This window comes from Astatotilapia calliptera, chromosome 10 (genome assembly GCF_900246225.1).
Source record: "Astatotilapia calliptera chromosome 10, fAstCal1.2, whole genome shotgun sequence".
Taxonomy (NCBI): domain Eukaryota; kingdom Metazoa; phylum Chordata; class Actinopteri; order Cichliformes; family Cichlidae; genus Astatotilapia; species Astatotilapia calliptera.
The window spans coordinates 13,873,900-13,901,284 of record NC_039311.1 but is presented as its reverse complement, the minus strand read 5'-3'; the positions used below and the strand labels follow the sequence as shown (position 1 = coordinate 13,901,284).

At 41.6% G+C, this 27,385-nt stretch overlaps 3 protein-coding genes across 3 annotated transcripts; 1 reads left to right on the top strand and 2 right to left on the bottom strand.

Annotated features, from left to right (window-relative positions):
* Positions 1 to 216: 216 nt before the first annotated feature.
* LOC113030839 (uncharacterized) lies at positions 217 to 7,943 on the top strand. The gene is made up of 2 exons (XM_026182576.1): positions 217 to 435; positions 625 to 7,943. Exon 2 carries the CDS (start codon positions 1,444 to 1,446, stop codon positions 7,402 to 7,404), a length of 5,961 nt encoding a protein of 1,986 aa, XP_026038361.1. The 5' UTR covers positions 217 to 435; positions 625 to 1,443; the 3' UTR covers positions 7,405 to 7,943.
* A 4,763-nt stretch (positions 7,944 to 12,706) lies between these two features.
* On the bottom strand, positions 12,707 to 14,156 carry LOC113030493 (lipocalin-like). Its single transcript, XM_026181997.1, has 6 exons — positions 13,962 to 14,156; positions 13,511 to 13,644; positions 13,346 to 13,422; positions 13,132 to 13,245; positions 12,946 to 13,047; positions 12,707 to 12,846 (listed from the first exon to the last, which is right to left on the bottom strand). Exons 1-6 carry the CDS (start codon positions 14,055 to 14,057, stop codon positions 12,827 to 12,829), a joined length of 543 nt encoding a protein of 180 aa, XP_026037782.1. The 5' UTR covers positions 14,058 to 14,156; the 3' UTR covers positions 12,707 to 12,826.
* A 4,215-nt stretch (positions 14,157 to 18,371) lies between these two features.
* LOC113031133 (palmitoyltransferase ZDHHC23-like) lies at positions 18,372 to 27,318 on the bottom strand. The gene is made up of 9 exons (XM_026183044.1): positions 27,191 to 27,318; positions 25,587 to 26,216; positions 23,654 to 23,821; positions 23,219 to 23,456; positions 19,339 to 19,478; positions 19,133 to 19,212; positions 18,915 to 19,028; positions 18,701 to 18,802; positions 18,372 to 18,599 (listed from the first exon to the last, which is right to left on the bottom strand). Exons 1-9 carry the CDS (start codon positions 27,307 to 27,309, stop codon positions 18,580 to 18,582), a joined length of 1,611 nt encoding a protein of 536 aa, XP_026038829.1. The 5' UTR covers positions 27,310 to 27,318; the 3' UTR covers positions 18,372 to 18,579.
* Between the last annotated feature and the right edge of the window lie 67 nt (positions 27,319 to 27,385).

The following is a 27,385-nucleotide window of genomic DNA, read 5'->3' as shown; positions in this document are numbered from 1 at the left end:
TTGTGCTTTGTTTTATTCTATATCTGTTTGAGTGTTTTTTCAAGTATGATAACAGCATACATTTTTCTTTATTAATATTGGTAAATTTTCAACTCACTGGAGTAAGAATTGTATGATTATTCAACAAGAATATCTGTGTTTGGTGAATTTAGGAATACATGTTGCAGGTTATGGATGCGAGTGGAAGTGGTCCTCTGTGACATGACCACTGTGTAAATGACCCAGATTATTTGTTTATTTGATATTTTTCAAATAGTTAAATCCCTGAACGAATTATACCTTATAATATAGATTAAACTCTTATTTTGAAATTCGTAACGGGCAACTTCCGGGAAGGAAGATCGTACCGCAACTGCTTGCCGCAGAAAGGATTAAATGAGAAGGTTATCGTTTTCCATCCATCTTAAAATTAGCATCTAGCTGGAAGGCGAACAGGTATGTTTGTGTGTTGTACTTGTTGTTTACATTTCGGACAATTTGTAAATGTATTACTTGATTGTTAATAAGTTTATGAGCGATCTAGCAGGCTGATGCTAGCACCTCCTGTGCCTTTTCTGTGAATTGATTAGCATAACAGAAACGTGGTTATATCAAGTGAATGTTTGTTTTATGTTATGGTTACAGCTCTTACGATGTGTCTATGGCAATTTGTGAATAAATGGGTTGGAATACCCCACCATGGTCCATCCGTAATGATCATTGAGTGCATCGTCTGAATAAAGTCCGGCTGGAATGCTACAGTAAGAGCTGATCCCCCGCATCATCCTGCTGCCATCCTGCACCACGGAACCACGAGGACGAGTCACGGAGCTGTGTTGCTATTCGTCTGGGATTGACAAGACATTTCACGGAGCAACTCAGTGCCATTCTATGGGTCTTCTAGACAGAGACTTTATAATCATCATGCAGCTGGCTTAATGGTTTGATGTGACGGTCAGAAAAGGTATGGAACATTTCATTCTAATCGACAAGGAAAGGACATTCATTCTCATCAGTGGTGGTTAAAGGGAGAGAGAAGGTCGTCAACTACTGTGGACATCTGCTGCATTAAGACACGACGGACATGAAGTAATAACAAGTGAAGTAATTTTGTTTATTGGTATTTACCACCACTACTGTATATTTATCATTCTTTCTACTGACCCAAAAGGGGGTGAAAGAGGGGCATTTAGTTCAATTTGTAACTGTACAATAGTAATGGTGTATTGATCTGTGTTTAGCATAAGAGGTTTACTTTACCACATCAGTTTGCAACAGCTAGCAGGTTGCATTCATTATTTTATACATTTCTTCTCAATGTTGTGTTGGTTATCCGCTTCTACTTCAACTTGGTTTAAAGTGCAAAGATTCTCCTCCCTTCTGTTAATGCAGCCTGTAAGTTATAGTAACCACAAGCAGCTCATTAACTAAAGCCTGCAAATTAGATAAGTAAATAACATAAACATGAAGGAAATGGAGACTCCCTCCTCACAAACAGAACTAGAGCATCAGATAGTTGACCTGCAGAATAAAATCAAAGGGCTTAAGGCGTCTCTTGAAGACACATCAGAAACTACGGAAATAGAACTTTTGGAGAAGGAAATTCAACGCAGAGAAGAAACGTTGAACAACTTACAAGGTGAGCTTAAGGAAGGCCTCCGACGTTCCACTCGAACAAAATTCCCAACTCCAAAGGCGCTCGAAATGCAACAGGAGGAAGCAAGAAAAAGGGAAAGAAAGTTCATCTCAACGTACGAAAGATGGAAGATTCGAGCCCGAGAGTCAAGAGAGCAGCTCAAGTCAGACATTAGTAAAGGCGAGCTGGCATCTTTGATGGATTCTTTGGAGAAAGAGAAAGAAACTGTGTTAAACACTTACCTTGAAATACGAAGTCACATTACACCTTCTCCAGAATTAAGACGTCACGTTGACAGTTGTGAGGCAGTTACAGCCGAAATTATGAAAGTTACCTACGAGAGAATGTCAGATCTCGATGGTGATTATGATGCAGAACAAGTACATTGCCGTCTCAGGGAGCTGCTTAAGAACAGCTACGCACGCTCCATCTATGGATCCACTGCATCTAGAGTGACAAAGTCAATCCGTAGTCACAAAGGCACTACTCTAACACTCAAACAGGCGGATGCAGCAGCAGAGCTAGCTGCTAAGGAAGTCGAATTTGAAGGGTTGCTGGAAGAAGAGAGACAAATGGAGAAGATAGAGGAACAGCACAGAAAAATGGAAGTAGAAAAGCGCAGACTTGAACGCCTCCAAGCAGAAAAGAATTTGAGGGCCGCTCGGGCCAAACTGCAAGTCTACAGCCAGGTAGCCTCGCAGGAAGGCAGTCTCCATTCCTCTAATAGTTCAGTGGGAAACCATCATGTTCCCCCTGCTATCAACCCTCCAACTCCCACCGTCACAGCATCGCCACCCGACCTAAACGTGTCATCCCTTGCCCAAGCCCTACAAGACAGTATGGCTCTAAATAGACTTCCAGTTCCAGAGCCGTCTGTATTTAGTGGGGACCCCATTCAGTTCATCGAGTGGAAAACTTCATTCATGTCACTTATTGACAAAAAGGCCATCTCCCCAGCAGACAAACTTTATTACTTGAGGAAGTATGTAGGCGGCCCAGCTCGTAAAACATTAGAAGGAACTTTCTATAGGAATGACAGCGACGCTTATAAGGATGCGTGGAACAAACTGGATAACAGATATGGCCAAACCTTTATTATACAGAAAGCCTTCAGAGATAAGCTCACAGATTGGCCAAAGATCCAACCAAGAGATGCAGAAGGATTAAGAGACTTCTCAGATTTCTTAAACGCTTGCCAAGATGCAATGACACATGTGAAGAGCCTCGAAATACTGAACGACTGTGAAGAGAATAAGAAGCTAATCCTTAAACTACCAGAGTGGATAGCATCTCACTGGAACAGGAAGGTTACTGAAGCCTTAAAGGGCAATAAGGAATTCCCCAGTTTTAAGGACTTCGCCGCATTTATGGCGACAGAGGCAGAGATTGCTTGCAATCCAATCACCTCAGCTTATGCCCTCCGCAGCTCTGAGTCGAGCACTGCAAAACAAGGCAGCAGAGACCCTAAGAGGAACAAGGCAAGCGTTCTAAACACACAGACTGAGGCTGACACCGAGAGGCTCAAGCCAGTTAAAGGAAAGGAAAGGTCTCCTTGTGCCTTCTGTCAAAATAATCAACACAGACTACATGGATGTCCCAAGTTTATTGCTAAAACTCTGGAGGAGCGTCGAGATTTTGTCAGAGAACATAAGCTCTGCTATGGCTGCACCAAACCTGGACATAGTGCAAAAGACTGTCGACATCGACACTCATGCAACACGTGCAAGGGTAAACATCCCACTTGTTTACACGATGACAACTATTTAAAGAAGGAAAGAGTTCTGCCACAGGAAACCACTATCCTGAGCAATGCCGGCCAAACGGAGGCTGCTGCAACTTCAATGTCAGTGATTACCGGACAGCCAACTAACACATCAATGATTGTGCCTGTGTGGGTGTCAAAAAAGGATACAGGAACTGAGAAACTGGTTTACGCCTTGCTGGACACGCAAAGCGACACGACGTTTGTTGACCAGGAACTGAGTGATGTATTAAAGGCAGATTCCTGTCCAGTTAAGCTGAAGTTAACTACGATGATTGGACGCGACGTGATCGTAAAGAGCCAAAGAGTCTCAGGGCTTTGTGTTCGGGGTTATCGCTCTTCCCTCCTCATCGACCTTCCTCCTGCTTATACCAAGGATTGCATACCAGTAAACAGAGCCCATATCCCAACATGCGAGACAGCTAAAAGGTGGAATCATCTCTCCAAGGTCATAGAAGAGATTCCACCTCTACAGGACTGTGAGGTTGGTTTATTGATAGGCTATAACTGCGCACGAGCAATGGCACCAAGAGACGTCATAACGGGAGGAGACGATGAGCCTTATGCAATTCGTACCGACTTAGGATGGAGCATAGTTGGTGGTACGTCGACATGCCCCGACACCTCAAGTACGGCGGGACAGTGCTTCCGAGTTGCAGTCAGGGAGCTCCCACCAGTCACTCCGGCAGATGCCATTCGCATTCTAGAGTCTGACTTTAAGGATGCTAAGGAAGACGGCAAACCAGTGTCTCAGGAGGACATCCTGTTCCTGGACAAACTCAAGAACCACATCGAAAAGAACAGTCTAGGTCACTACGAGATGCCGTTGCCCTTTAAGGAGAGACCTACCTTACCTGACAACAAACAGCTTGCAGTCATACGTCTGAGCCATCTAAAGAGGAAGCTGTTAAAGGATGAAGGGTACAAAGAACAGTATATCAAGTTCATGGAGGAGGTCATAGAAAGGGGTGATGCAGAGGAAGTCCACGATGATGGGAAAGAGGGCGAAAAATGGTACATACCTCATCACGGTGTATTCCACGACAAGAAGCCAGGCAAACTGCGCGTGGTGTTCGACTGCTCTGCCAAGTACAAGGGAACCAGTTTGAATGATCATCTGCTCACTGGTCCTGACCTGATGAACAATCTCAACGGTGTACTTCTTCGCTTCCGGTTGCACTCCACTGCATTGATGTGCGACATAGAGAAAATGTTTCACCAATTTCATGTGAAGAAGTCAGACCAGGATTACCTGCGCTTCCTTTGGTGGAAGAAAGGAGATCTCGGTGCACAGCCCCAAGAATACCGTATGAGGGTGCATATCTTTGGCGCAGCGTCATCGCCTGGCTGTGCAAACTACGGATTGAAGCATTTGGCTACAGAAAATAAAGACCGGTACCCATTAGGCTCTCAGTTCATTCTGAGAAATTTCTATGTCGACGATGGAGTCACAAGTACAGACAGCTCAGAGAAGGCTATCAAGTTAGCAGAAGAAGCCAGAAAACTTTGTGCCCTGGGTGGTCTTAGGCTCCACAAGTTTGTGTCCAATGACAAAGCTGTCCTGGTAAGCATACCAGCAACTGAACGTGCATCAGACATTAAAGACCTCAACCTTGCCTTTGATAACTTACCTTCAGAGAGAGCGTTGGGTATCCAATGGCACGTCGAATCAGACTGCCTGAAGATCAGCACCAACCTTAAGGAACAGCCTGCAACACGTCGAGGCATATTGTCCATTGTTGCATCCCTGTACGATCCCTTGGGTCTCATAGCCCCCTTTTTGCTCATTGGAAAGGAAGTGCTGCAGCAGATGTGCTGCCATGGAACAGGTTGGGATGACCCTCTAACCAACGAACTTCGTCCACGGTGGGAGAAATGGAAAAACGACCTCAACAACTTGGAGAGGATAAATATACCCCGAAGTTATGCCCCGGCAGATTTCGGAAGGGTTATTAAACGTGAGTTACATCACTTCTCCGACGCAAGCACTACTGGCTATGGACAGTGTTCATATCTGAGGCTTAGCAATGAAGAAGGAGACATCCACTGTGCTTTAGTCATGGCCAAATCTCGCGTCGCCCCAACAAAGGTCACCACGATCCCAAGATTAGAGTTGACGGCTGCAGTCATCTCTGTGAAAACCAGCAATGTTTTGAAGGAAGAACTTGGATATGCGGACATTGAAGAGCATTTTTGGACCGATTCCAAGGTTGTACTAGGGTACATCAATAATGAGGCTCGACGTTTTCATACATTCGTAGCCAACCGTATCCAGAAGATACATCTCTACACGGATCAAAGGCAATGGAGATACGTCCCTACTGACCAGAATCCTGCGGATCGTGCTTCTAGAGGTTGTTTTGTCCATGAGCTAATATCATCGGACTGGTTTACCGGCCCTGCATTTCTATGGGAAAAGGGAGTTGACCTCTCAGAAGAGGTGGCTCCGGAACTGTCAGTCGGAGATCCAGAAGTTAAGGAAACACGGACTCTAAACACGGAAACTGTAGAACAAGATTCTCTTACTTATCGGCTGGCAAAGTTCTCATCCTGGACTCGTGCCATCTGTGCAGTGGCTCGCATTCTTCGAAGGATCAACAAGGATAAGTCAATCGGCCTCTCTACAGTGCAGGAAAGAGAAGAAGCCGAGCGCCTCATCATCAAAGATCTGCAGAGACAAACATATTCGGAGGAAGTGCGGCTACTGAAGAAAGGTTGTCAGCTGCCACCTCATAACAAGCTACATCACCTCAACCCCTTCTTGGACAACAATGGTGTGATTAAGGTGGGAGGTCGACTCCGTGATTCAAACCTTCCTCTCTCAGTTAAACACCCTACCATCATTCCAAAGGAACATCATGTTACAAGGATGATCATAGCATACTGTCATGAAGAAGTCAAACATCAAGGCAAGGGGATGACTCTCAGTGCAATTAGGACAAGAGGTTACTGGATACCAGGAATTGGCAGGACGGTTGCATCCTATCTTCGCCGATGTGTAGTTTGTCGGAAGCTTCGGAGACGGACAGAAGAACAGAAAATGGCCGATCTCCCTCCAGAGCGAGTAAATCCATCTCCACCCTTTACCTACTGTGGAATGGATTGCTTTGGACCCTTCTATAGCAAGCAAGGACGTAGTGTGCGAAAACGATATGGTCTCCTTTTCACCTGCTTCTCCTCCAGAGCCATCCATATTGAAATGCTGGAGGATCTATCTACAGACTCATTCATAATTGGACTGCGCTGCTTCATTGCTATACGTGGAGCCGTACGCCAGATCAAATCTGACCAAGGCAGTAACTTCCTAGGAGCCAAGAATGAACTGCAGGAAGCCCTCACGGAATTAGATGGTGATAAACTGACGAACTTCCTTTCTAAGAAGCAGTGTGACTTCATCCTAAATGCTCCTGGATCAAGTCATGTTGGTGGAGTGTGGGAGCGTCAAATTAGAACAGTCAGGAGTGTTCTCAACGCGACCCTTGGACTCTCACCTGGAAACCTACCTGATGCTTCCCTCCGAGCATTCTTCTATGAAGCAATGACGATAGTTAATAGTCGTCCTCTCACTATTGAAAACCTACATGATCCCAACAGTCTTGAGCCACTGACACCAAACCACTTACTTACCCTGAAGCCTACCATGGCCCTTCCTCCCCCCGGCAAGTTCATAAGGGAAGATATGTATGCGAGAAAGAGATGGCGCCACGTACAATATTTGGCCGAGCAGTTCTGGAGCCGTTGGCAGAAAGAGTACTTAGCCAACATTGCCTTTAGACAACGCTGGCACACCCCAAAGAGAAACCTGCAGATCGGGGATATAGTCATAATGAAGGATGAAGACTTGCCCAGAAATGAATGGAGGTTGGGAAGAGTCGTAGAGACTACAATGGACAGAGATGGACTGGTTAGGAGAGTGAAGCTCTGTCTAGGTGACAGGAAACTTGGCAAAAATGGTGAACGTCTTACTAAGCGGTCAGTGCTCGAACGGCCAGTTCAAAAACTAGTCTTATTGTTGGAAGGTGACTAGTCCATTCCTTGCATACTATGCTTCTGTTGTTTGGTCATTATTTGTATTATGAAATCATTGTGTTCTTTCTTCCTATGTTTATGGAGTTATGTTTTTGAACACTAATGATTTGGTGGGAGTGTAAATGACCCAGATTATTTGTTTATTTGATATTTTTCAAATAGTTAAATCCCTGAACGAATTATACCTTATAATATAGATTAAACTCTTATTTTGAAATTCGTAACGGGCAACTTCCGGGAAGGAAGATCGTACCGCAACTGCTTGCCGCAGAAAGGATTAAATGAGAAGGTTATCGTTTTCCATCCATCTTAAAATTAGCATCTAGCTGGAAGGCGAACAGGTATGTTTGTGTGTTGTACTTGTTGTTTACATTTCGGACAATTTGTAAATGTATTACTTGATTGTTAATAAGTTTATGAGCGATCTAGCAGGCTGATGCTAGCACCTCCTGTGCCTTTTCTGTGAATTGATTAGCATAACAGAAACGTGGTTATATCAAGTGAATGTTTGTTTTATGTTATGGTTGACAGAAGACTGGGCAGCTGAGCACTGCTGAGCACTCCTCTGAAGCAGTACAAAGTACAGAACTAACTGAACCTCCATCCGCTATATAAATGTGATATTAAAATAATATTAATACAAGAAATACAAACTTCTAATTCTAATGATTTCACAAAGCTTCAAATAGCTCCATGTGCTTGCTGATTATATTGTAGATGGATGACGTTCCTTACACACTTGGAAAAATGAGACATTAAATTTAAATGAGATGTCTGTTCCCCCTGATGTAACCCAGCTCTGAAATAATTTGTCCAAAAACAACAACAAAAAAAATGGTAAATGGTAAATGGCCTGTATTTGTATAGCGCTTTTCTAGTCCCTAAGGACCCCAAAGCGCTTTATACAACCTGTCATCCACCCATTCACACACACATTCACACACTGGTGATGGCAGGCTACATTGTAGCCACAGCCACCCTGGGGTGCACTGACAGAGGCAAAAACCGCGTTAGCTTGTGGAAATCTGATGTCAATAATTAATTAAATGTGTCAATAATTAATTAAAATGTGAAATACATAAATAATTAATTAAATGTGTCAATAATTAATTAATTACATGTGTCATAACTATTTATTTAATTAATTAATTCCAATTTTAATTAATTATTGACACATTTAATTAATTATTTAATGGTGTATTTAATTAATTCATTATGGCAGTCCTGGCGTTCCATAGTTTAGAAGGTTGCATGTGTATTACTGTTAAAGTATACAATCAAGAGAGAGTTTCACTTGTTTGTTTTTGGAACTTTGTTTAAAGTTGTAACTTTCACTGGTGTGATATCTCACCACTAGATGTCAGTAGAGTACAGACTGCAGTCAGCTGAGTTCTGTTGTCTTACCCCCTCTAAAGTGCATAATCCTAGCAATGGTGGCTGCAGGAGGACGAAAAACTGTGACTGGTTGATCCATATGGAGTGCAGGCTGTCAGTCTGCTCTTTACCTGAGCTCTGAATAGAGCTTTGTTAGTTACTGAAGGCCATTTCTGTCGAATGACAGTGATACTGAGCTGAGTTGCTGAGTTTTTCCTGAACTTCTTTTGTTGGTAAGTGCTGCTGTTTTTGTCACTGTAAGCCTCTGTTAGCTGGTGTTAGTAAAACTTTAATTGTTGGACGCTTAGAGAATAAATCCTCAAATGATGTGCGGGTATCACACTGTTTACCAGAGGGAAAGTGTGATTTTCTTAGGAGACTCAGTGATAATATTAGCTGGCAAAATGTTAGCTTATAACCAGCTGGTGTTGTTGTTATTAAGCCAGGTCGTTGTCAGCTGTCTGGAGGGTCACATGTCTAATCTTCTGACAGTAAATAACTGCGAAAATGTCTGGAATCGTTAATAAAGACATTTGGGACAGTTGTTAAATTGTATAACTCTCTCAATGCTCTCTACCTGACCACCTAAAATTGAGCCTTCTGATAATATGATGTAACTGAGATTCATTATGGTCAGCAGAATTTCTTTTTATTGCTGAATGTTGGAGGCACTGCCTTTCAAAGCAGAGACGTCGCCCCGATAGGATGATCGCTCTGCTGCAAGGCTGACTCAGAGAGCAAGTTTAGAATAACCAGTTAACCTAACACATATGTCTGTGGGTGTGGAAGGAAACCAGAGCACTGAGAGAAAACCTACAGAATTAAAAGGGAACAGATGGGCTGTGGATCTTTGTGCCCTTTACCACCATGCCAAGTACCAAATAATCATATAGCCCACTGTAGAGTAGCCAAATGTGGTAAAAGATATTAATTATTTTTCATGTATTAGTATTAGTAATGTTGAAAGACACATGTATATTTAACAGGAACAGGCTGTATCACCTTTTTTTCTTTTTTTTTCTAATAAAATTCAGATTTGTTTTGCAGCTCTATATAGATTCTTTTTGGCCACTAAAATGCTCAAAAATGATATTTTGGGAGCACAGGTTGCTCACCCCAGAAGTGGAATAGCTACTTCTGAGGAAAAACGTTCTGATTTGGCTTTCATGAAGACCAGAAAACAAAGAAACCCGAGTCTGACTACATGATTGTCCAACAATCATAATATTCTGGTTGTAAGGAAATGTACTCAAAGGAGAGTTCATGTATAAACCAAGAAGAATAGTGAAAAATATCTGATTTCAAATAGTGGGTTAATCAATGGAAGAAAAAAATGTAAGAAATTTAAGCACAGAAACAACTTGTTAAAATTGTGTGTGTGTACAGTGGGGCAAAAAAGTATTTAGTCAGCCACCGATTGTGCAAGTTCCCCCACTTAAAATGATGACAGAGGTCAGTAATTTGCACCAGAGGTACACTTCAACTGTGAGAGACAGAATGTGAAAAAAAAAATCCATGAATCCACATGGTAGGATTTGTAAAGAATTTATTCGTAAATTAGGGTGGAAAATAAGTATTTGGTCACCTCAAACATGGAAAATCTCTGGCTCTCACAGACCTGTAACGTCTTCTGTAAGAAGCTTTTCTGTCCCCCACTCGTTACCTGTATGAATGGCACCTGTTTGAACTCATCATCTGTATAAAAGACACCTGTCCACAGCCTCAAACAGTCAGACTCCAAACGCCGCCATGGCCAAGACTAAAGAGCTTTCGAAGGACACCAGGAAAAGTATTGTAGACCTGCACCAGACTGGGAAGAGTGAATCTACAATAGGCAAGCAGCTTGGTGTGATAAAATCAACTGTGGGAGCAATCATCAGAAAATGGAAGACACACAAGACCACTGATAATCTCCCTCGAGCTGGGGCTCCACGCAAGATCTCATCCCGTGGGGTCAAAATGATCATGAGAACGGTGAGCAAAGATCCCAGAACCACACGAGGGGACCTGGTGAATGACCTGCAGAGAGCTGGGACCAAAGTAACAAAGGTCACCATCAGTAACACACTACAACGGCAGGGAATCAAATCCCGCAGTGCCAGACGTGTTCCGCTGCTGAAGCCAGTGCATGTCCAGGCCCGTCTGAAGTTTGCCAGAGAGCACATGGATGATACAGCAGAGGATTGGGAGAATGTCATGTGGTCAGATGAAACCAAAGTAGAACTTTTTGGTATAAACTCAACTCGTCGTGTTTGGAGGACGAAGAATACTGAGTTGCATCCCAAGAACACCATACCTACTGTGAAGCATGGGGGTGGAAACATCATGCTATGGGGCTGTTTTTCTGCCAAGGGGACAGGACGACTGATCCGTGTTAAGGACAGAATGAATGGGGCCATGTATCGTGAGATTTTGAGCCAAAACCTCCTTCCATCAGTGAGAACTTTGAAGATGAAACGAGGCTGGGTCTTCCAACATGACAATGATCCAAAACACACTGCCCGGGCAACAAAGGAGTGGCTCCGTAAGAAGCATTTGAAAGTCCTGGAGTGGCCTAGCCAGTCTCCAGACCTCAACCCCATAGAAAATCTGTGGCGGGAGTTGAAAGTCCGTGTTGCTCGGCGACAGCCCCAAAACATCACTGCTCTCGAGAAGATCTGCATGGAGGAATGGGCCAAAACACCAGCTACTGTGTGTGCAAACCTGGTAAAGACCTATAGTAAACGTTTGACCTCTGTTATTGCCAACAAAGGTTATGTTACAAAGTATTGAGTTGTATTTTTGTTATTGACCAAATACTTATTTTCCACCCTGATTTACGAATAAATTCTTTACAAATCCTACCATGTGGATTCATGGATTTTTTTTTTTTCACATTCTGTCTCTCACAGTTGAAGTGTACCTCTGGTGCAAATTACTGACCTCTGTCATCATTTTAAGTGGGGGAACTTGCACAATCGGTGGCTGACTAAATACTTTTTTGCCCCTGTGTGTGTGTGTGTGTGTGTGTGTGTGTGTGTGTGTGTGTGTGTGTGTGTGTGTGTGTGTGTGTGTGTGTGTGTGTGAGCAACTGGTGTGCTATGAGGTACTCTGACCTCACCACTCGGTAGCATATTTCCTTTAGTATGTTGACTAAAACCACAATATGGGCAGATAAAACAAGGAGTCATTCTGACCTTCATCTACAGGTGGATGATCTAAGATCATTTAATCACATAAAATAAAACTCAGTGAATTGTAAACGGATGTAAATAAAAGCTTGAATATGCATTTAACTTATAATGTGACCACTGTTTGTTTTTAACAATCGAATGCTCTCTGCTCTCTCGTCTTCAGCTTGTTCAGAATGCTGCAGCCCGACTCTTGACAGGCACTCGTAAACGTGACCATATTTCCCCAGTCTTGGCTCGTTTACACTGGTTTCCAGTATGTTCTAGAATTGATTTTAAGATTTTATTGCTTGTTTGTAAGTGGATTAGCTCCCTCGTAGCTCTCTGATCTTTTAACTAAAAACACTGCAAATAGAACTTTTCAGTCAGCTGTTACATTGCTTCTGATTGTTCCTAAAAGCAAACTAAAGCACAGAGGAGACCAAGCGTTTGCCTGACCCTTTGGAGCAGTCTGCCCCTTCAAATTAGGACGTCTCCACCACTTTAAATCCCGTCTGAAAGCACATTTCTACTCCCTAGCTTTTAATTGTGACTGAGTTTTTGTTTTGTTCTCTTTAGGTGTGTTTGTTTTACTTTTTGCTTTTATAGCACTTTGGTCAACCTCTGTTGTTTTTAAATGTGCTTATAAATAAACTGATTGATTGCTTGAATACTATAAAGTGTGTGAATGGGGGGGGGGGGAAATACATTTTGGTTGTGTTGTTATGGGTGTTCTTCAGTTTATTTCATACAAAGGATGAATAATGAAGAAAAATATTCTCGATGTTTGCATTTTTATTGTTAAAAACATCTCAAGATGGTGCTCAGGCACATTTCCATAACAGATGGTGTAAGATCTTCATGCAGTACTGGTGAGACGATCGGTGGGACAGAAGGTTAGGCAAGTGGACACTCCTCTGTGGAAGGAAAAATGGAAAGTGTAAGGTGATCAGTGCACAACATCACTGTATTCCAAGCTGTTTTTATATAGAACTTCACCACCAATGTAAAAGTACCGCTTTTAGGAAGAAGGACAGTATATTCAGGAAGGATGCCGGTCTGCAAGCAGAACTGCCTGAACTTCTCATCCACCTCATCGCTGAGGTCCAAACTACGTCCTGTGAAACCACGTGATGTAAATCTGCTGCAGTGGGTGTAACTTTGCTAAACGGTTTACTGAACACAGCTAAATGCAACTTTACCAAATAGTCTGTTAATGACAAAGGTTTCATTCCCTCTGGTGTTGAAGGAATAGGTCAGGGCGTACTCATCATACTTCACATCAACCATAAGCATGTCACTCACATACCCCCAGTCTGACAAAAAGGAAAAAAGCAGAAGAGAATATGTGAAAAAATAATACTGGATGATGATGATGGAAAATTATTCGTTTCCTCTCTTTGTGGGCGTACTCACGCCGACTCTTGTATGTGAATTTTCCAGGCACCTCGGTCTTGTTGGCTAAATTCTCCATTTTCTGACATGTATCATTACTGTCGCAAAGACATCGCATTAATCTCCAGTGTAAATATTTTAATGCTATTCAAATGATATTTGCTCTGTCTGTCCTCTCGCACTCACATAAGACTGAAGAACGACAACTCAAGACCTCCATCTTCAGTTGGCGTAATGATGGCCGTGCTGGTCTTCATATTGGCTTTGACAAACCACTGGCCATTAGAGCAAATTCCAGTCCGGTACCACTTACCTGCCATCTGTGGACACACAAATGGAAAGCATTGAGAATTAGACAGAAGCACAAGAGCTGTTTATTGTAACACAGAATATAAATCCAGCGTGAAACATAACCACATAACATAAACGGTGAAGTCATTATAAAAGTAAATTGTGCAAAGGTTAGCCTCCCGTGTAGACTGCTAAACTGTCTTGGGGGGGGGGGGGGGGGGGGGGGGGGTCCCTGCTTATCCCTGTTAGATAACCTCCAGTACCCCCTTTCCATGGCCCTAAGATAGAGACATGGTTATGAAAATAGATGGGTGGTAAAATAAAAATGATTATCAATGATTCTTACCGCCTGTAAATCAAAGTCTGCCTGAGGTAGGATTTCAGAGGAAGAAACCATGAGGGAGCACAGTACCACTCCCAGAAGGGTGTGAAGTGAAGCCATAGCTGCTGATAAGTGGTGAAATGATGATGGAGGAGATCGCAAATGAAGATCTGGAAGTTGCTGTCCGGTGACTCTTTATATAGAAGAGTGAGATTATCTCCCCACCAACAGCTGCACTTATACAAACCCCAGGTTCTGTGACGGCTTTGAACACGTGACATTTTATGCAAACACTTGGTCAGTTTCATAACCACAAAGTTTATTCCTGCAGGGGCAGAATTGTATCCACTGTGTGAGAGGTGAATGTCAGACAGTTACCAAGAAAAACAGTAAAAAACACACAAACTAAACAAAAAAACTCAAATAACAGGACATCTAAGTTCATATCATAGAAATCACAAACTAAGGAGCTGCAAAGTAGTAAAGTTATAGTTACATGATTCATTTATAAACTACGTTTCTACTTTTAACAACGTAGTAGTTGCCTTCCAGTACTCTCTGTGGCGGAGATCACAAAATCAAATGCACCTATCAGCATTTGCGACAGTCGCAGAGACAAAACACACGCCCTGACAGAGATATTAACCTGAGATGCTTTCTTCGAAAATGTGGTTTGTCTTTTAAGGCTTTAATGTCTCATTTTACCCTCATTTGTCTAAAAACTACTGTGCAGTGTGTACCATCCCCAGAGTAAAAAGAAGAGCTTTGTTCACACACAGTTCAAACATTTTTTTTCCAAAGCTGACTGATTAGGAATCCCAAAGTTGGCTTTCCTCATAAGTAATACACGGTCTCACATGACATGATCACTCCTACAGGAAGCAAAGTAAATGTACTATCATTTCATTTCACCTGTAGGGTTGCCAACTCCCTGAAAAATAAATAAGGGACACCTCGTGGCCAGGGCCGGGCAACCCAGTTCACCCTTCCCAGTGTGGTGAATTTTGTAGCTCTTTTTTTTGTGTGTGAAATTATTTTTTAACCATTTGACTTGAATTTGATTTAAGCAGATGCATATTCTTTGTGATATGACCATATGTGAAACAAATGATCATTTAGCCATTTATTTTTAGCTCAAAATGAAAACATTAACACAGTAAAACAGGTCTCTTTCTTAAACAGAAGCCTGTCATGCTTAACTTTTGAGAATATAAGTAAATCTTTCTTTAAAAGAACTGTCCTGCTTAACTTAAAATTATATAAATTAATAGAAAACAATAGAACGAAAAATATTCTTGTAACAGTGCACATATGCATTTAGTACAAATGGCTTCAGCTGAGGTATTATTTCAGCTTTTCTAAAGCTAATCAGCTGCTCCTGTTTGTAAACCCACTTGTTCCCATGATTACACATCATAACTCATCATCATTATTAAAATATGTATTACTTTTATGTATTAGTCATCTATTTGTTGTAATCATCTATCCTTGCAGTTGTTTATTACACAAAATAAATTATATTATCACACTTCTGGCCACATAGCGCTGATATTCACTGCACATGCCCATATTAACCTTAACCAGAGGGTTTAAAAAAAACAAACCAGTGTTTACATACCATATCTGCTTCTGCCTTGGCCTGGCGGACAAAAAATTGGTAAAGGGTTCCCCGAGCTTTCATGCCCCTCATGTTCTTCATGTGCCCACCAATAGAAGCATGCCTATGGAAAAAGTGCGCCGGCACACAGTGCAGTGCGCTTTAAAGGTGTTATCGTGCATTTTCCCAGCCAGGTGTTTTCCTTTTCCCATTCCTCCCTGTACTTTTGCAGCCTTTTTTTCTTTCTCTGAGCGAACAAACATTGCTGCTCTAATGCTGGGCTTACACTGTGCGATTTTTGGCCCATTTTGAGACGATTTTTGAGTCGTGTAACCGATTTGGTGATCGGCCCGATTTTGGCCTTCATCGTGCATCGTTTAGTATACGTGGGGTAACGAGAAGCCACCACAGCCGCTCACACTGCTCACGCGCAAACACGTAAACTTCTGTGAAAAAGACGGAGCAGCACGGCTGTGCAGCGTGTGATCTGGACACCAGCGATGGAGGCACAACTTGTAGAACTTTGGAAAGCTCATCCGAGCCTTTTCGATGTGGCCTCACAAAATTATCACGACCACAACAACCGTGAAAATAGTTGGATCTACACTGCTGCTCAATCACAGCTGCCTGATCAATGTTTTTCATTAGCAATTTAGCAAAGTTGGTGGTGGTGGTGTGTCTGTGTGAGTGAAAGAGAGAGAGAGAGAGAGAGAGAGAGAGAGCGACAGATTTTCTGTTATAACCTTCATGTTATGGAGGCACAGTGTGAGCACTCAGGTCGCATCAGAGCATCGGGCCGTATAGTGTGAAACCCTGCATCGTGACCTACCAACTTCTAACCCCTGCGAGTCAATCGTGCAGTTTGAGCAGGAGCTGAATAACGTGACTGAAAAAAATCGCACAGTGTCTGCCCAGCTTTAGGTGTACTGTCGTCCGAGACTTGCACTGCAGTGTCGGCGTTTGTTTCCCTGTTGGCCATGCTTCTTGTTGTGGTCATCTGTTGTCTTCCGGTATTTTCTCCGTAAGCGACCTTTCCTCGACCAATGAGATGAGCGGTAATCTGAATTGTCATACTCGAATTGTCATAAGTGTGCTGTCAGCTCATTGGTCACAAAGCAGGAGAGGGGCTGGGAATTATGTTTTCAAACAAAGCGTTAATTCCATAAACATTTATAGACTACTTTTGATTCTCACTGTATTACGGGACAAAGTGCGTCCCTTATTAGCTCAATACGGGACGTGTACTTTTGTTTCTAAATACGGGACGATTCCGTTTTTTAAGGGACGGTTGGCAACCCTATTCAGCTGTGACATGATGAAAAACAGCAGAATAGCTAACGCTAACAAATGGGTGTTGAAATGAGAATGTTTCATTTTCTGCTGTTTCATGGGTCAAAAAGGGCGTTGAACCAACCTCACTGGCCGAATGTGCTGCCAGTGTGAACAAAAAATCCTGAACTTTCAAATAAAGTCTTGCTAAACTAAGTCGCTAAGCTAACTCTGTAAATAAAAGACATCGGTGTGACTGAAATTGTTAGCTTAGGCATGAGTAGTTCATTTTTCTAAGGAGCACTGGACTGTTGCTGCACCAGTAGGCAAAACACCCATAAACAATATATTCATATAAACTGCTACTGTTATTAAGAGTAAACTTTAATCAGTGGTCCTTTGGCAAGTTAATTGTCCCGGCTTAGTCTACAGCAAATAGAAATCTTAAGGTCGAGACTGTCAACTGTTTTAATATTACAGTACACTGAGCACTGTGTTACTTTGTGTGAACTGCTGCTACTATTGTTGTGCAGTATCTGCTATGTGGTTAATCATATAACCTTTTGTACACAGCAGACAGAGTCTACATCCACTTTGTCCATCTGCTAAATAGCTTTAAAAATTGGTTAGGGAAGTGGCTTTGATTATAATACACTATACTGTGCCACTGTCACAGGACAGAGATCCACCAGTGAACATCTGTCAGGATGAAGAGCCTTTGCTTCTCTAAATATAAACCAAATACTTGTAGGAAACTTTGGGAAGAGGCATTTTTCCTCATGTTGTCTAAAGTTAAGTTAGCTTGGATACTTCTTACATTCTTGCTCTGCAGAAAGCCAAAGAGTTTGGACCTCTGAAAACATTTCCAGTACAGCTGGATTTGTTTGTAACTTTGGTCACCTTTGTATCATCCCTCAGATTCTTTTATCTACTGCACAGCTTTGAGACCATGACACCACTAGGCTGAGGAGATGTACTAGTTAACGTGTTTTGCTGTTAATGATTTCTCCTGCCTGCATTCCGTGCCAGTTATAATAGATCTTTAATCCTGGAAAACAAATATATGAAGTTTTGTCGCACTAATGGCTCAAGCAATCTGTATGTTTGTCTGTCTGTCTGGTCGACAGTTCATCTGATCTACTTCGGACTTGGTGGGTGTTTTGTTTGGATTCAAATAAACTCTGTGTGCTGTGACAAAATGGTCAAAGTCTGTCACCCCTGTTGCTTTGTCTCGTCTAAATGAAAGATGAACAGTATATCTGCTGCTGCTGTTTTAAAATTAAGGGCTGAACTCCTTGTTTTCTCGACTTACTTACGTACTTTTGCCTGTAGAAAGGGAAACTTGCATGTTTGTAGATACAAATTCAGAACACTGGTGCATTGTTTTGGTCATCTTCTGTGATTATGTATATTTTATATTTTTTTAATTCACAGGTTCTTCTATTATTTTTTGTATCTAAATCTTTGCAAAGTGTGTAGATACAAAGACTTGATAAAAAGAAGGTTTTAGCTGTGCTGTTATGGATGTAATTCAAAGTATTAGTTTAAAAATTGAGTAAATCAAAAGATTTTAGCCATTTCATACTTTTTAATTCTGTGGTTATAACAGCAGGTGGATAAATGCAAAGTGATGAATATAATTTTGTGATATTATGAGCTCTCTTAATAACGAAAGAGCAGAGATAGTAAAGTAAAAAGCAAACTGTCTCAGGTCATCGACGTGAGATTTTCAGAACAGTGAAAGCTCCTCGGTGAGATGATCACCTGGACACAAGGTTAGGCAGCTGGGCACTGCTCTATAGAGAGGAAAAGGGAAAGAAAATGGAAAAGTGATCAGTGCATAACATCACTCTTGATTGCAGTTATTTTAAATAAAACATCTCAGAGGTAAAAGTACCGTTTTTGGGAAGGATGACAATATTTTCAGGCTGGATGCTGCTTTGCAGGGAGAACTGAATGAACTTCTCTTGCACCTCAGCGCTGAGGTCCACACCACGCCCTGTGAAAACAGATGATGTAAATCTGCTGCAGCAGGTATAGCTTTACCGACCAGCAGAACAGGTTAAAATGGATTGAGCAGAGTGTAGAATCAGAGATAAATGCCATATTACCATATAGTTTGTTAACAACATAGCTTTCTTTCCCCTTTGTTTTGATGGAATGAATCAGGGCATACTCATCATACTTCACGTCGACCATGCGCAAGTCACTGAGATACCCCCAGCCTGACAAAGGGAATGCAGCAGAAAAGGGGTCATGAAATTATGAAAGCAGAAAAGGCAAATGTACTAGATCGTTAAATCGTGCTTCTGTGTGTGGGTGCACTCACGCCGACTTGTGTATGTGAACTTTCCCGGTATCTCAGTTTTTTTGGCCAGATTGTTCATTCTCCAACACGAGCCATTAGGGCTGCAAAGAGATCACTAAAACATTAATTCTTTCACATGTTGTCTTTCATATATATTTATATACAGATATATAGATATATATTCCTATTTATTTAAATGTCCATTGTCCTCATGCCCTCACACTTACCTAAGACTGGAATATGACATCTCCAGATCCCCGTCAGCAGTTGGGGTAATCATGGCCGTGCCCATCTTCATGCTGGCTCTGTGACTGACAAACCACTGGGCATCAGTGGCAATTCCAATCAGGTACCACTTACCTGCCATCTGTGGGCACACAAGAGGAAAGCATCGGGAGTTGAAAACTTTACTGAAGCGTTTTTGAAACACTTTCTGTGATCACCTTTACAAAAAAGTGTGTTTTAATAACTCGCGTAAGCTTTGGAAGACAGAGGGGAAAAAAACACTTCATGTGCGCCTTCTTCTTTTTCTTTGTTTTTGAAGACAGCTACATTGCTTTTGTTTATGAAGGCAGTGAACAAAAGATTTATCACAGCATGAAACACAAAAGTCAAAAAGTGAAAAGCCAAAACCATATAAGCAAGTTGAACATGCATTGCTGCTGGACTTACAAACGATATAGGGAATTAAATAAATACAATGATCATAGAAATAAATATTGTAAAATAAAACATACTAATGTAGCCATTTGTCTTACCGCCTGTACATTGAAGTCTGCCTGAGGTTGGACTTCAGAAGAAACCATCAGAGAGGAGAGCACAGCTCCCAGCAGAGTGAGAAGTAAATGCATGGCTGCTGATGATGAGTGAAGAAATGATGATGTGGGAGAGTGTGGATGAAGATCTGGAAGTGTGCTGTTGAGGTTCTGCCTGACTTCCTTTATATAGCCGAGGGAGATTACCTCTTCCCTCGAGGCCAGCGCACACACACACACACCTAGACAAAACCCGGGTTCGGGGATGGGTTCACCACATGAACCTGCATGCATGGTTTCACAACCATGCAAAGGCAGAATTCAGTGAACCATATGAGAGGTATATAGCAAACAGCTGGCAGGAGAAACACACAAAAACAAATCAAAAATTTGAATAACAAATCAGCTGGGATGTCAGAGAATTGGAAAGCAAATAAAGTAGTAATTAAATTTCAGCTTGAGTGGAGACAAAAAAAAATCTGTTTTGAAACAAAGTACACTGAATCCACAGTGGTAAACAAGGCTAAACTCCAGCGCTTTCTGCGACTGAGACCACAGAATCAAATGTAGCTGTCAGCAGATGTGACAGTAACGCGCACAGACAAAACACATGGCTCGCAAACTGGATTCCTAATCACGCTTCCCTGTGTAGTAACCTGAAATGATTCCCTGGATAAGCTAACAATAATAAGTAAATACATTTGTGGAATCTTTTTTCCACTGCTGTTGAGTGATGAAGAATCTCAAAGTTTGATCTGTTCTTGTTCACTACAAAAGGTAATCAATGGTTCTTCTAACAACCTTTTATGTGACAAGAATGAAAGTGTCACACCATCCATCCACCATCTATCTGGGTCCAGAGTGAACTTGCTTGTTTGATCACTACCCACAGATTGTGGCCTTCTGGTAATTTGGTTAAAACATAAGGGTTACCTTCTTGTGACCTAATTACTGTTGCATTTAGGCCAGATGCCAGTCAGTGACCCCCTGGTAACCTCTGACTGCTAGGGAAACACTAGCCCAGCAAGTTAGCGTGCTGGCTGCCGGATGAAATCATTCCCAAAGATTACAAAGGATTACAAATCACTTTGTGAATGCTTTGGTTGTGAGAAGGCTGCAGCAGTTTCCCATACTTCACATGGAAGATGCAGGAGGTGTTAATGTAACTCCTGTGCTATACAAAAGCTCCATTTGCTGTTGCCTGCATTGTAGGCAGTGGGTGATGTTGCCTACTTTGAGTGAAGGTGTCTCACATTGTTTTCTCTCCCTGGGAAATGCTCACAATGAAGAAGTTGTCCTAATTTAGTCGTCTTGAGTAAGCGTTAGTTTGTGTTTGTTTGCTGACATTTTTTAAAATTGTATTTTAAATTATCCTATTTTTAAAATGCCAGACTTTGATGGACAACTGATCGACATCTGCTCCGCCTCACTTTAACACTTTGTACAGTGCTATAAATGATGCATAAATTATGTTGTTTATCCCCCTTTTTCATCTCTTTATGTGCACTTGGCACTAGTGATGGACACACCAACACAATCTTCTTTTATGTGTTTTTGTTCCCTCATTTAAGGCTGAATAGGTTTAATATTGGTAAGTCTTCCAGTGATATAATGACCTCCCTCAAATGTCTTAAACATGCTGTGAACCGACTGAAAGGAGCAAACACATTTCATTCCTCTGTGTTTCTGGGTGCAGACATGTTTCCTGTGGCCCAAATCTCAAGGCAGTGCTGACTGAGGATGAAGTGTGATACCAACTCAACCCATAGTGGTAGCTGTGGGAGGACTGCCATTAAGGAAGCAACCACAACTGTCCCCAGCCCACCAACTCATCTCTTTTGTGAAGGGACACAGATATTTTTCTTTGTGATTAGATTCCCCCCCCCCTCTTTGATTTCTATTTGTTTTAAGGAAACTGTATTTTTAAACTTACTTTAACCCCTTGCTAAGACTGGTTGCTTAAACCTAGAATCAAGACATCGATACACATCACAAACTGACTGAGCAACAGACTTAATATTAATGTTATTGGGTGTTTTTGTTAATGTTAAGCACAGAGTGGCCTGAGGGTGGCAGCAGAGGAAAAGCTAAAAGTGCTGGCACTGAAGTTACAGGGATGAAATATGCCTTCAAATGGAAGAAATGTATCGGTATAAGAATATTTATTGATGTGCTCCACCCAAAATGTGGATTATGAGAAATAATGCTAATTAGTGAACAGTGTGAAATGAAAATTGAGACTAGAAATTACAGTAGAATAGATGGGGTTTCATTTTCAATTCACACTATATGACTGAGAACAGTGATTTAACTGTTTACATAAATTATTATCTATAACAGAATAATTAGAGAAAGGATTGGCATGTGTGTTTAGATTTGTAGATCAGTGTTGAAGGCACCGTGAGACAGTTATGACCAAAAAACATTCGTTAAAAAACACACACAATAATGCAGCACACTGCAGAGAAGAAAGGCACAAAACGCACATTTTATTGTGTCCAAGGTGATGAACTTTGTTCTTGCTCTAACCATCACATGCAACATATTTTAGACATTATTTTAACATCTTACACTGAGCTAAGCTAGCCTCTTTGTTCTGTATTAGTTAGGCCTCTTCTCACAGATGCAGATCCTTCTATAACTCGTTTTTCTTGCCTTCTTATTAATTGTTTTAATATATCTTTGTTTCTTTTTAAATTTCCAACTTGACCAGTACAGTGGTGTCAGTATTTACTGAGTGCATGTCTGCAGAACGGGTCAAAAGTGACCATTTGCTTTTCTTTGGCTTTCCCTCTGATGCCATCTTAGGGCCAAACCACGTTGCTACTGGATATTAAATTAGTAAAGGACAGCTATCTAGTCTTGAATCCGGCAGTTTTGTTTCTGGTTTATCTTCTTTGATTTGAACTCCAGAATCATTTAATGTTTTTTTTGTATCATTTTGAAGTTTATTAGATTTTTTTGACTTGCATGCAGTGAGATTATTTTTTTTTATAAAGACAACATATTTCCTTCTTACTTTCTGCACGTGTATAAAAAGGCAGGCTATAATGTCTGCAGTCTTCGATTAAATTTTATAAAAGGCACAAAATCCACAGACTGTCTTGCATGTGTCCAGGTCAAAAGCTTCAACAGAAAATGATGCTAAAGATCCAAACCCCAAACACATCTATGCATCTTTAAACAGTCATTAAAAACATGTTCCTATTAGTACCGCAGTCCTGGAATGTATTGAAAAAAAAAAAGAAATCGAATTCTTCATGCATGCAGCACGAACAGTGTATTACCACGATGTCACCAAGTGCATTAAGTACAACTAGACCAAGTCAGTAAGGCTGGACTGAGGAGAAGCTGAAGCATCTGTCATGGTGAGGAACTCAACCCAGTTCTGATAGAAGCCACGAGAATACTCTCCTGTGTCAACAACGAGTCCCCACAGGCGGCTCTGGCCCGTTTTGTTCCTCAGAGCCAGCTGAGCCTCTCGCTCTGTCACGTTAAAGCTGATATTGAGAACTTGTGCCACCAAGAGGTAAAGCAGTCCACCTGCGACAATGCTGCTGTACCACGCACAGGTAAAGCAAAGTGCTGTGCTGTAAAAGTAAAGAGAACAAATCATTACTGCAACATAACCCACCTTTTCTTCTCATACTGGCAGGACAAATTCAAGAAAAACACACCAAAAACAGTAATTAAAATTGTCATTGATGAATTGAAATAATTATTTAATGATTAAAGTGATTCAATTTCAAGGCTGCAGCAGAAAAAAAAAACATATAGAGTGCTGTACCTAGACTGAGTGTAGACGCCTGGGCAGTAGAAGAGCGCTGTCATTAGATACTGATGAGGACAGAGGCTGCAAAGCACCAAACTGATCCCGTACAGAGAGGTCAACACAAACACAGAGAGGGTCAGCAGGAAACTGCGATGGTTTGCCTGTCCTACACAGCTGTTTATCCTACAACATCTCAACAGGGACACACAACACCAGAGAGACCAGGTTACATGTGTATCTCACTATCATGCTGTATATAAAATGACAGAACTGCTACATTTACAGATTTTATTTAGTTTAGAAGTGTCATGGTTCTCAAGATCTGCAGAGGTCGTGGTGTGTGTGTTTTTTGTCTTCGCCTCTCCCACCAGGGCGGAACTGGACCTTGATTCCCCGCCTCTGAACCCGCCCTGAACACACACCTGTGGCTCATTCACACTGATCCTGGCAGACTACTTAAGATGGCAAGAGAGGCTGCTTCCTCGCTGGATCGTCACATTACCTAGCGTCAGTGTAGCCTAGCCTTTGAAAGTATTCCTTGTGATCACCTAGAGTTTCCTCCTAACGTTATTTTTCTCTGTGTACAGGCCTTCTAGATTCCCTGCCGGTCTTCCCTGCCGTCTGGATTTCTGTGGATGTCTGTGAGTGAGCGTGAGCATTTTGGAGTGCCCATTCGTTTTTCCTCTTGGCAGAGCACTCTGCAAGAGGACTTTCAGTGTGGCAGAAAAAAAAATCTAATTTGTAGATGTCCCCAAAATAATAATATTAATAGGAAAATCTAAATCCATCTGCATGAGTTTTGGAGTACGTTTATCAAAATCTGTCAAAAGGAACTGATTATGGAAAACTTAATGACATGTGATGTGTTTATGGCCTGATGAGGCCCATCATGTGCTTACTAAATTATGATCTAACAGTAAAATTAAACTATTTTTTTCTAGTGTGGGGAAATGTAAAAGAGAGTTCAGTTCTCAGCTGCTGATCAGCTGTGAATGTGACGTCCCCCTGGTCCAAGCTTCTGCTCAGGTTTGTTCCCCTAATCTAATTACAACACAAGAGGTGTGGACCCACAAATTCAACAGCTCATTTTAATTTCGTTGTTTATTTCAGCAGAATGGCCACCATGACCACCAATTATGCTGCCAGACAGCCTAAAAATGAAACTAATAGTTTAAGACATAAAGACGTGGATGTCCTGTAATTTTCTAAAACTAAATTCAGATAAAACTGAGGTTATGCACTCGGCCCTAATAAATCTTAGAAACATGATGTTAACCAGACACTTACTCTGGATGGCATTATCAGGGCCTTCAGCAACACTATGAGAAGCCTGGAAGTTGTTTTTGACCAGGATGTGTCCTTCAATGCGCATATGAAACAAATGTATAGTAACACTTTTTTTCATGTGCACATTAATATATACAATTAGAACCATACAGTCTCAGAATGATGCCACAAAACTAGTTCATACATTCATTACTTCTTGGCTGGGCTATTGTAATTAATTATTATCATGTTATTCTATAAATTCCTTACCTGCCTCCATTATTCCAAAAAACAGTGCAGTGACAGTACCGACAGGGATGAAAAAGTCATTTTTGCTTTATCTTTCCCTTAGTCTGTGGCTTTTCCGGGCTCCATGTACCCTCTTTTTTCCCTTTTCTCTTGTTTTCCAATACCCCCACAGCCAGTCATGACAGATGTCTGTGCCCCCGGGCCCGATTTGCCAGGGGTTTCCTTCTCTTAGATGGGAGTTTTTCTTTCCCACCATTGCATAGTGCTTACTCAGCAGGGACCATTTGATTATGAGGGTTTTTCGAGAGAATCTCTACCTTACAGTATAAAACACCTTGAGGCAACTGAATAAACCCAAACTGAACTGAATATTAAACACACAATGCTTTGCTTACAAAGGAAATATATAAACATGACGTGAAGTCAGACCCACCAGATACAATGGTGGTCCAAACGCTGGACACATGAGCCACAGGTTCGACAATGACCAGCCCGCGGTGGTCGCATTATTTTGCACAAAGGACACCTGCTCCACTTTGCTCCGAGGCCCTCCTTTGGGGTTTGCAGCTCTGCTGGTGTCCCTGAGGGAGAGGCTGCTGATTGGAGAGATCCATTATTTACTTGTGTGGACTCCTTTTTATCCTCCTGACTGTGAGAGTTGTGAAGGGCAGCAGTCACAAATCCTGGGCCTTTCTTGGTGTGAATAAGAGAGACTATAGTGAAGATCATCCCAGAGGTCACGGTGCACATCTGCAGCTGGCTGACGTCCCCACGCGGTAAAATCTCTGTGATGAAGAGGTAATACATGTAGGCCAGAGAGTACAATGCGAGGGTGAGGAAGAAGAGGGTGCGTCTCTTCTTTCGGTGCGTTGCATAGTAGTACCACAGCACCAGGCCAGGCAGAGCTGTCAGGACGGTTATACCCAGCAGGTAGTGCAACGCTGCAACCTTCAGCAGGAGAGGCAGCATCAGCAGGGCTGGGATCAGGGAAATTTCCAGATTTTCAGCCATGGCACCAAATACAGGAGACTGAAATGTACTTTTAGATGGTACTTTCAGCCACCTACAGAGAACAGTGGTCATAGAGTTATAATTAGACAAATGTTTATTCATGTGTCTAATCATTTCCCTTTTCACTGATGGAATTTATTTTCAAGTTCTTGAGCTGCATGCAAGGTAAAATGATTTCATAGTTGGCTTTTTCAGGTTTGAGACATACACGATAGTTTGCTTTGACTCTAGAATAATAGGAAAGATAAGATATGACTTTTGCATTCTCAGGTAATCTCAGAGAAAACTTTTAGAGCCGCTCTAACCGATAAGAGGGGCCTGCCAAATAAAAAAGGAATAAAAAAAGAAAGAAAGAATTATATGTGCCCTCCTTTTCTCTCTCATTGTGAATTTTGGCACATTTTAGGAAGTAAAGTTAATTGTTTGTGGCAAATTATTAAGAATTTACATAATTCAAAAATCTAAATAAAAAAATAACAGCATCCTGCTACAAGACTTAATATGATAATATAATAATTCAGGTATCACAATAAATATATGGTAAATTTGCATCTTTGGTTTTCTCTTTGAAAGTTTGATTCATTTTATTAGAAGTCAGTAGACTCCCTACCAACACAGCTAAGGCTCATCTCGATCTTATTTATCTGTGCAAAACAAAGAAGAAGAAAAAGAAAGAAACTTCATCTGTTTCTCGGCCGCGAGACATTGCCAGTAAACCAGTGTGGGTGCGTGGACTATTTCCAGTCTTAAAGCTAAGCTTGTTATCCAGCTGTTGGCATTCGTTTCATGTTTCACTGACAGACATGAGAATGGTATCACCTCCTCTCGCTTTCTTTAGAAAGCCAATAAACTAATAGCATAAAATCTCACACTATTTTCTGATTCCTTTGTATCTGGTTTGTGTCCAACCTTTCTTAGTGCCCACAAACAACGGCTACTTGTGTAGCTTTCTAACAACAGTACTACACATACAGCACACACTCCTTGATTATTAGTTTATTCACCCATTTCTTCACACCTTCATACCTGTTAAAGGCTTCATCCAGATCCTCGCAGTCACAGCAACATCCGTACTGGTAGAGATCGCATTCACAGCAACAAATAGGATCATCTGGCTCCGGTGGCTTTAACTTCTGCCATTGCATAATGGCCTGCTAAAGATGGAGATTTAACAAAAAAAGGTCATTGCATGCCACAGATGTCACAGTTACAGCGTGCTGC

Excerpts from the sequence above, each read along its gene's own strand:
- LOC113030839 (XM_026182576.1), top strand. The coding sequence starts at position 1,444 with ATGAAGGAAATGGAGACTCCCTCCTCACAAACAGAACTAGAGCATCAG.
- LOC113030493 (XM_026181997.1), bottom strand. The coding sequence starts at position 14,057 with ATGGCTTCACTTCACACCCTTCTGGGAGTGGTACTGTGCTCCCTCATG. Across the intron at positions 13,246-13,345 it reads ATTCACATACAAGAGTCGGC|ACTGGGGGTATGTGAGTGAC; the intron begins GTGAGTACGCCC and ends CCTTTTTGTCAG. Across the intron at positions 12,847-12,945 it reads TGTCCTTCTTCCTAAAAGCG|AGGAGTGTCCACTTGCCTAA; the intron begins GTACTTTTACAT and ends TTCCTTCCACAG.
- LOC113031133 (XM_026183044.1), bottom strand. The coding sequence starts at position 27,309 with ATGCAATGGCAGAAGTTAAAGCCACCGGAGCCAGATGATCCTATTTGT. Across the intron at positions 23,457-23,653 it reads GGCGTCTACACTCAGTCTAG|CACAGCACTTTGCTTTACCT; the intron begins GTACAGCACTCT and ends TTACTTTTACAG. Across the intron at positions 19,213-19,338 it reads ATGTCATATTCCAGTCTTAG|CCCTAATGGCTCGTGTTGGA; the intron begins GTAAGTGTGAGG and ends ATCTCTTTGCAG.